Source organism: Cyprinodon tularosa, unplaced genomic scaffold (assembly GCF_016077235.1).
Source record: "Cyprinodon tularosa strain WSP-4 unplaced genomic scaffold, ASM1607723v1 ctg66, whole genome shotgun sequence".
Lineage (NCBI taxonomy): Eukaryota > Metazoa > Chordata > Actinopteri > Cyprinodontiformes > Cyprinodontidae > Cyprinodon > Cyprinodon tularosa.
This window is the reverse complement of record NW_024039407.1, coordinates 5,336,609-5,344,318: the sequence shown is the minus strand read 5'-3', so window position 1 is coordinate 5,344,318 and position 7,710 is coordinate 5,336,609. Positions and strand designations below refer to the sequence as shown.

The following is a 7,710-nucleotide window of genomic DNA, read 5'->3' as shown; positions in this document are numbered from 1 at the left end:
CATTCAGAAGCATTAAGCTAGGCGGCTAACATTACTCTTCCGATGAACGCTATCAAAATAAAAGCCGCGAGCAATAAAGCTAATAAAGAGTCTTCATTTTTAGGATGAAAACTAAATTAAACTGAACGAAACACCTGGTTGAACTTTACCATTTTGTACTTTTAACCTATTATGTCTGAAAGAAAATCATCAATCCACTTTACGCGAGTTTTATCAATTCAAATAGCTTTTATTTTGAAAGCATCCCCGCGATTTCCGGAGTTGTTCCCGGTTGGAGTCTGCGCAGTAGGAGTGGATTAGAACAGGTATCACCTGCAATGAATTGTTTCCACTTCACTTTGAGTTTTTCTCTGTCGGGTTGATGTGTTCACTTTTTGATCCTGTAGCCCCACGTCCGAATCTTTCCCCAGCTTTTGGTTTCTTTTAAACAGATCTTTGTCATTCGCTTGGTTCGTTTTGTTGACAATACTTCCTGTTTGAGAAAATCCATTATGGCAGGTTCAGAGAGCCAGAAATTCAGTCTACAGCAGGTCCTGGACAGTTTCAAACTGTGTCTGTCGCCACACAAAGACGTGTACCTCGAACACTACGTCTCTGGATGGAGAGGTCTTGTAAAGTAAGTGATACATCGTTAGATTCTTTTTTGTTCCATAGCAATGGATTAGGGGTACGTAAAAATAAGAGATATAAGAATATGTACAACGACGCTAAAAGGGGATTTTCTCTAGAATAATGGAAATAAATTACAATGTCAAAATCTGGATTAATTAAAGTGTTTCGGTTGGCTCCAAATCAAACATTCAGATCTTGAGGTTTGGAGGTAACCTGTTGTTCAGGTTGGGTCACTAACGTGGTCATGACCATCTATGGCAGGCCATTTTGACATTTATTAGCTTGCCTGAATATGTTTTCCAGATTTCTCAAATGCATTTCCTCCTTGCCGAAATGAACTTTTCAGATATCTGCAATGTAATTCACGTTTCCCATTCATGCATATTGGACTTTTACTTCCAGATATCTAAATAACATTCTTCTAATCTAAAATAAACATACTTTCTATCTAAAATGAATTCTGTCTAGGATGAATTCTAATTTCAGATCTCAATAATAGAGTTACTGCTTGTCATAATTACGATCTCGGATATCAAAGATGAATATAACATTACAGATATCCAGAAATCCAATTCTTAGCATCTAAAACATATTTCTGCTAGTAGAAATATAATTACAGATATGAACTATTGATATATGACTAGTTAAATTAGAATTCCAGATATCTCAATTTTAATAATGCCTATCTAAAACTTAGTTTTAGATACTTTCGAAAGAAAGGCTGCATTTTAACATAAAATATGCAGGCTGACTAGTCACAATTCTAATATAGATGGCACTAAAGCATTCTACCTAGTGACAATTACAATATTCCTAGTCAGAATTGTATTTTAAATATCACAAATTAAATTTTTACCTCTAGAAATTCGATTTTAAGTGCTCTGGAATTAAATTAATACTAGTAAGAACTACATTTCAGATATCTACAAATCTTATTTTAGGTGGCCGTTTTTAACATATATTTGTTTCTATTTCAGATATCTTTAATAGTATTCCTCCTACATAAAGGAACATTTCAGATATCTGAAATGTAATTCTTACTAGGACAAATGACATCACTTTTCCCCATTCATGTGTATTGGGCCGTTACTTTCAGATATCCAAAATTACATTACCCCTAACTAAAATAAACATTCTGGATGTCTAAAAATGAATTTCAGATCTCTATAATCTAATTGTTACTGGTCATAATTTTGATTTCAGCTATCTTCTGCCTCTTAGACACTTTGCACAATCTGAGGTTCTGCTGGAGGCAATTGCTTCACATAGGGATAATCATAAATGCTGGATCCCATTTTCTGTGGGGAAGGAAATCCAGCACTTGTCACCCTTTTGAGATCCTTAAACTGAGATCCTAGTTTAAGGGTGTGGTTTGTTTTACTTATGTTTCTATCATTATTTGCTTTTATTCTCCTTTTATTTTTCTATTTTCTTATCTAGTTCATGTAAATCTATTTGAATTGTCCATGCGCTGAATTATTGCCTAATTTGAACTTATTGCAACTATGAAGATTTTTTTCTTTGTTATTAAAAACTGAATCTTATGTATTAAAAGGGTTCATTACAATAACAGGGACATATTTCCTGTGTTGATTTTGCTTTGTTAATTTGGGTGATTGTGGCTAAAAGATCATTAAAACATTAAAATAAAATATATATTAAAATAAAAACATACAGAAAACCAATTAATGGCTTTTTAATACTATAAATATACAGTCACTGACAGTCCCCAGTTTAAAGTGTGGGATCCAAGCATAATTATGGAAAGTTAAGTGGAAGGAAAAATGTGGTGTTATAAAGAACAAAGGCAATAATAATAATGACTCCGCCTTGAAAAAGGATGTTAAAGCAACAGTGATTCAAGTGTTTGTTGATTTATAAGCCGAGTGCTGCAGCAACACAGATTAAGCGTTTCATTCTTTTAATGAAGCCACTCCTAAACAGGTGCATCAGAAGAGTCTCAGGGATATTTCCAGAGACTCAGGACAGTGTGAGGAAACATTGACAAGTTGTTTGATCTCCAGATGTGTGGATTTGGCGAGCCACTGTGTCTGTACTCAGCACAGCCATTTTTCAGACAATAGATCTTCAATCTTTTATTATGAAAGGGCCGATGTCATTTTCCAGCAGGATTCGGCCACCTGCACACACTGCCAAATGTAAAAACACCTGGTTTTAATGAGAATGGTTGTATCTGTTTAACTGGATTTGAAACTGGTTTGACTTGTAGCCCTCTGAGATTCTGTGGAGTGTCGCAAAGTGGAAGATACAGGTGCTGGTCATAAAATTAGAATATCATGAAAAAGTAGATTGATTTCAGTAATTCCATTTAAAAAGTGAAACTTGTATATTATATTCATACATTACATACAAACTCATATATTTCAGATGTTTATTTTGTTTAATTTTGATGATTACAAATGACAACAAATGAAAATCTCAAATTCATCATATCAGAAAATTAGAATATTGTGAAAAGGTTCAAAATTGATGGCCCCTGGTGCCACACTCTAATCAGCTAATTAACTCAAACCACCTGCAAAAGCCTTTAAATGGTCTTTCAGTCTAGTTCTATAGGCTACACAATCATGGGGAAGACTGCTGACTTGACAGTTGTCCAAAAGACGACCATCGACACCTTGCACAAGGAGGGCAAGACACAAAAGGTCATCGCTAAAGAGGCTGGCTGTTCACAGAGCTCAGTGTCCAAGCACATTAATAGAGAGGCGAAGGGAAGGAAAAGATGTGGTCGAAAAAAGTGTACAAGCAAGAGAGATAACCGCACCCTGGAGAGGATTGTGAAACAAAACCCATTCAAAAATGTGGGGGAGATTCACAAAGAGTGGACTGCAGCTGGAGTGAGTGCTGCAAGAACCACCACACACAGACGTATGAAAGACATGGGTTTCTGCTGTCGCATTCCTTGTGTCAAGCCACTCTTGAACCACAGACAGCGTCAGAAGCGTCTTGCCTGGGCTAAAGAGAAACAGGACTGGACTGCTGGTGAGTGGTCCAAAGTCATGTTCTCTGATGAAAGTAAATTTTGCATTTCCTTTGGAAATCAAGGTCCCAGAGTCTGGAGGAAAAGAAGAGAGGCACTTCATCCACGTTGCTTGAAGTCCAGTGTAAAGTTTCCACAGTCAGTGATGGTTTGGGGTGCCATGTCATCTGCTGGTGTTGGTCCATTGTGTTTTCTGAGGTCCAGGGTCAACGCAGCCACATACCAGGAAGTTTTAGAGCACTTCATGCTTCCTGCAGCTGACCAACTTTTTGGAGATGCAGATTTCATTTTCCAACAGGACTTGGCACCTGCACACAGTGCCAAAGCTACCAGTACCTGGTTGAAGGACCATGGTATCCCTGTTCTTAATTGGCCAGCAAACTCTCCTGACCTTAACCCCATAGAAAATCTATGGGGTATTGTGAAGAAGAAGATGCAATACACCAGACCCAACAATTCAGAAGAGCTAAAAGCCACTATTAGAGCAACCTGGGCTATCATAACACCTGAGCAGTGCCACAGACTGATCGACTCCATGCCACGCCGCATTGCTGCAGTAATACAGGCCAAAGGAGGCCCAACTAAATACTGAGTGCTGTACATGCTCATACTTTTCATGTTCATACTTTTCAGTTGGCCAACATTTCTATAAATCCTTTGTTTTTATTGGTCTTCAGTAATATTCTAATTTTCTGATATGATGAATTTGAGATTTTCATTTGTTGTCATTTGTAATCATCAAAATTAAACAAAATAAACATCTGAAATATATGAGTTTGTATGTAATGTATGAATATAATATACAAGTTTCACTTTTTAAATGGAATTACTGAAATCAATCTACTTTTTCATGATATTCTAATTTTATGACCAGCACCTGTAAGAGAAACTGGATCCAACAAGGCAGATGAGCTGAAGGCCTGACACTGAGATGCTGACTGCAATTACGTTACAGAGCATGGAAATACTTTCAGCTGACTCTCTGACCTCTGTTGTTTCATATATCGTTTGTTGATCTTATGAATTGTTGTGATCAGGGAAGATAAATTTGAAGTTTTATTTAGCTGTAGTTGATCCTTTTAAAGGATTTTCTAATCACTTTTTAATTTCCTTTGCTAGGCAGTGTGTTTTTTATTGTTTAACTGGCACTGTCAGCCATGACACCCACTGTTATCACTAATTTAGCTGCATATTGCTGAGGACTCCAAAATGGTCTTACTGGTACAGAAGTTCCTTAAATGTTATTGATTATGACAACTGCTTGCTCCAAAATCTAAAGTTGTTTTTGGGGTACAATTTGTAAGTTTTTTGTAAAAAAAATATTTAACTTTCTTGAAAAGCAGACAGAAACAAATAAAATGAGCATTAAAGAGTAAATACTGCAGGCAGGCAAAGCCTGGAAGAGTCTTGAAATTCCTTGTATGCATGGTCTGATTATGTTTTTGAGCTCGACTGTGAACAGGAACTTTAAAATGCTCACAGGCCACGTCTGTTTATCTTGTCAACAGGTTTCTGAACAGTTTGGGAAGCATTTTCGGTTTCATCTCCAAAGATGCTGTCAGCAAGATCCAGATCCTGGTGAACTTCATGAAAGGTGAGAGCGGCTCCGAGTACGTCACCGTGCAGTCCATGGTCAAGTACGAGTTGAACAATCAACTGGTGGACGTGGACAAGAAGGGCATCTATCCTGAGTCCGGCTGCCGCACTCTGCTGAGGCTCCACCGTGCTCTGAGGTGGCTCGAGCTCTTCCTGGACCGCCTGCGAACAAGCAGCGAGAACGACAAGACTTCAGTCATGTGCAGGGAGGCCTACAACGAGTCCCTGGCCAATCATCACCCGTTTATGATCCGGAAGGCAGCGGGCATGGCTTTTCTCGCCATTCCCGGACGTGCAGCTTTCTTTGATGTGATGAACGTTGGCCCCCCTGAGCGGGTGGTGGCAGTGCTGGGGGAGGCTTTGCCTCTCATTTCTGAAGTGTACCAGATCACAGAGGAACTCTATACAAAACACAACCTACATGATCTACCATAGACGTGCATAGGCTCTCCTTTGGATAGATTATACCTGTCTGTAAATAGTCCCTGCTGGGAAGCTGTGGAAAATGCTGCTACTATATGATAATCCCAGCATTTGAACTATATCTATAATTTATGACACTGATTGTAATCCTGTATGTTACAGTTTTAGGTATAATGTTGCATGTTTATCTTTGACTCATTATCCTGTAACTTAAAGCAATACCTTTACAGTTCCACAGGTGTTATTAGTTCAAATAAAAAGCAGGAGGTATTTGATTAATCCTATTATTTATGAAAGGGAACCATATATATATATATATATATATATAAATATTTTTTTTTTCATTGTAATTTTAGAAGGTATAAGCAACAGCCTGTATAGAACCAAGTCATATTGTTATGCTTGCATGCAAAGAATGTTGTCAGTCGTTTAGTTGCTTAATATTTCTATTTATATATTCATGTTGTAAATGGAAGAAAAGCATTACTTTTAAATTCATTTCCATAAAGCCTGCATTAAGATTTCAAAGTCGACTTTGTAAATTAGATACCAAATATAAATAACCTTGTTAAATAAAGTAACTGATTTAACATCTTGCATTTAAAATGTAGTTTTTCCTTAAATATATATATATATATATATTTATCTAGCACCTTCCAATCTTAAAGAATTTAAATCCACTTTCAGAGGTCACTATTTTTTTTTATACAATATTATTTCTTACAGTCCTTATGTTTAATTTAGCTGCTGCCTCTGCATTCACCTCGGTTTCTGCATCACTTTTGCTGCCGTTTCCTGTGTGTTGCTCTTCCACTTTATATAAATGGAAAGAAATTAAATCACTTTGAATGGAGAATGTCTAAGAACATATAAATTCAAGGTGTTTCCACTAATTTATTATGTTTTTATAGAATCCAGGGCTGAACTTTAAAGACTTATGTTTGATTCAAACCAATCCCTTGCAGCCCTTTGTTTTTATTTACCATCAATGGCGGTTCTAGACTAAATTTAGAGAGTGCAGAGATTTTTATTTATTTTTTCTTAATGGGGAAAAAACAAAAGAACACAAAAAAAAGACCAAAGAGTGCTTTTTTTTTTTAGTTTAACTGAACTACAAACATGTAATTTCTTAATTGTTCGAGTAAATTGTAAACACAAAATATTACATTCGTCTAAAGGACAAATTGGTTACAGGCTTATCAGCATTAGAAACTGTATGACATTGCAAAAATTCAATTCAATTCAGTTTATTTATATAGCGCCAAATTCACAACACATGTCATCTCAAGGCACTTTACAGTTCAACCAGATCATACAGTCAAATTGATACAAAGTTTTCTGTCTAAGGAAAACCAGTTGATTGCATTGACTCATTGACTCAAATACAATCCCTCACACTAAGCATGCTTGTAGCGACAGTGGAGAGGAAAAACTCCCTTTTAACAGGAAGAAACCTCCAGCAGAACCAGGCTCAGTGTGAGCGGCCATCTGCCGAGGCCGACTGGGGTTCAAGGAGACGGAAGCAGAGACACAAAAAGCAGCTGTAAAAGCCGGCCCCATCCAGGAAACACACAGCCAGGCAGACGAGCTCCGAGCCAGCTCCCATTCCAGAGGACGAAGAGAGCACATCCACTCAGTCACGGTCAGAGAAACAGAACCACACTGGAAAACAGGCCGATCTCCAACATCTACAGGTGCTGGTCATAAAATTAGAATATCATGAAAAAGTAGATTGATTTCAGTAATTCCATTTAAAAAGTGAAACTTGTATATTATATTCATACATTACATACAAACTCATATATTTCAGATGTTTATTTTGTTTAATTTTGATGATTACAAATGACAACAAATGAAAATCTCAAATTCATCATATCAGAAAATTAGAATATTACTGAAGACCAATAAAAACAAAGGATTTATAGAAATGTTGGCCAACTGAAAAGTATGAACATGAAAAGTATGAGCATGTACAGCACTCAGTATTTAGTTGGGCCTCCTTTGGCCTGTATTACTGCAGCAATGCGGCGTGGCATGGAGTCGATCAGTCTGTGGCACTGCTCAGGTGTTATGATAGC

The 7,710-nt window shown here is 37.0% G+C and overlaps 1 protein-coding gene across 1 annotated transcript; it reads left to right on the top strand.

Moving 5' to 3' along the window:
• Positions 1-269: 269 nt before the first annotated feature.
• Positions 270-5,949, top strand: LOC119799326 (ceramide-1-phosphate transfer protein). Its single transcript, XM_038309160.1, has 2 exons — positions 270-616; positions 5,122-5,949. The coding sequence occupies exons 1-2, from the start codon at positions 492-494 to the stop codon at positions 5,642-5,644; spliced, it is 648 nt and encodes a 215-aa protein (XP_038165088.1). The 5' UTR covers positions 270-491; the 3' UTR covers positions 5,645-5,949.
• Positions 5,950-7,710: the final 1,761 nt, after the last annotated feature.

Bases quoted from the DNA above. Each gene is read 5' to 3' on its own strand.
- LOC119799326 (XM_038309160.1), top strand. From the start codon at position 492: ATGGCAGGTTCAGAGAGCCAGAAATTCAGTCTACAGCAGGTCCTGGAC. The intron at 617-5,121 runs GTAAGTGATACA...TCTTGTCAACAG, and splicing joins GGATGGAGAGGTCTTGTAAA to GTTTCTGAACAGTTTGGGAA.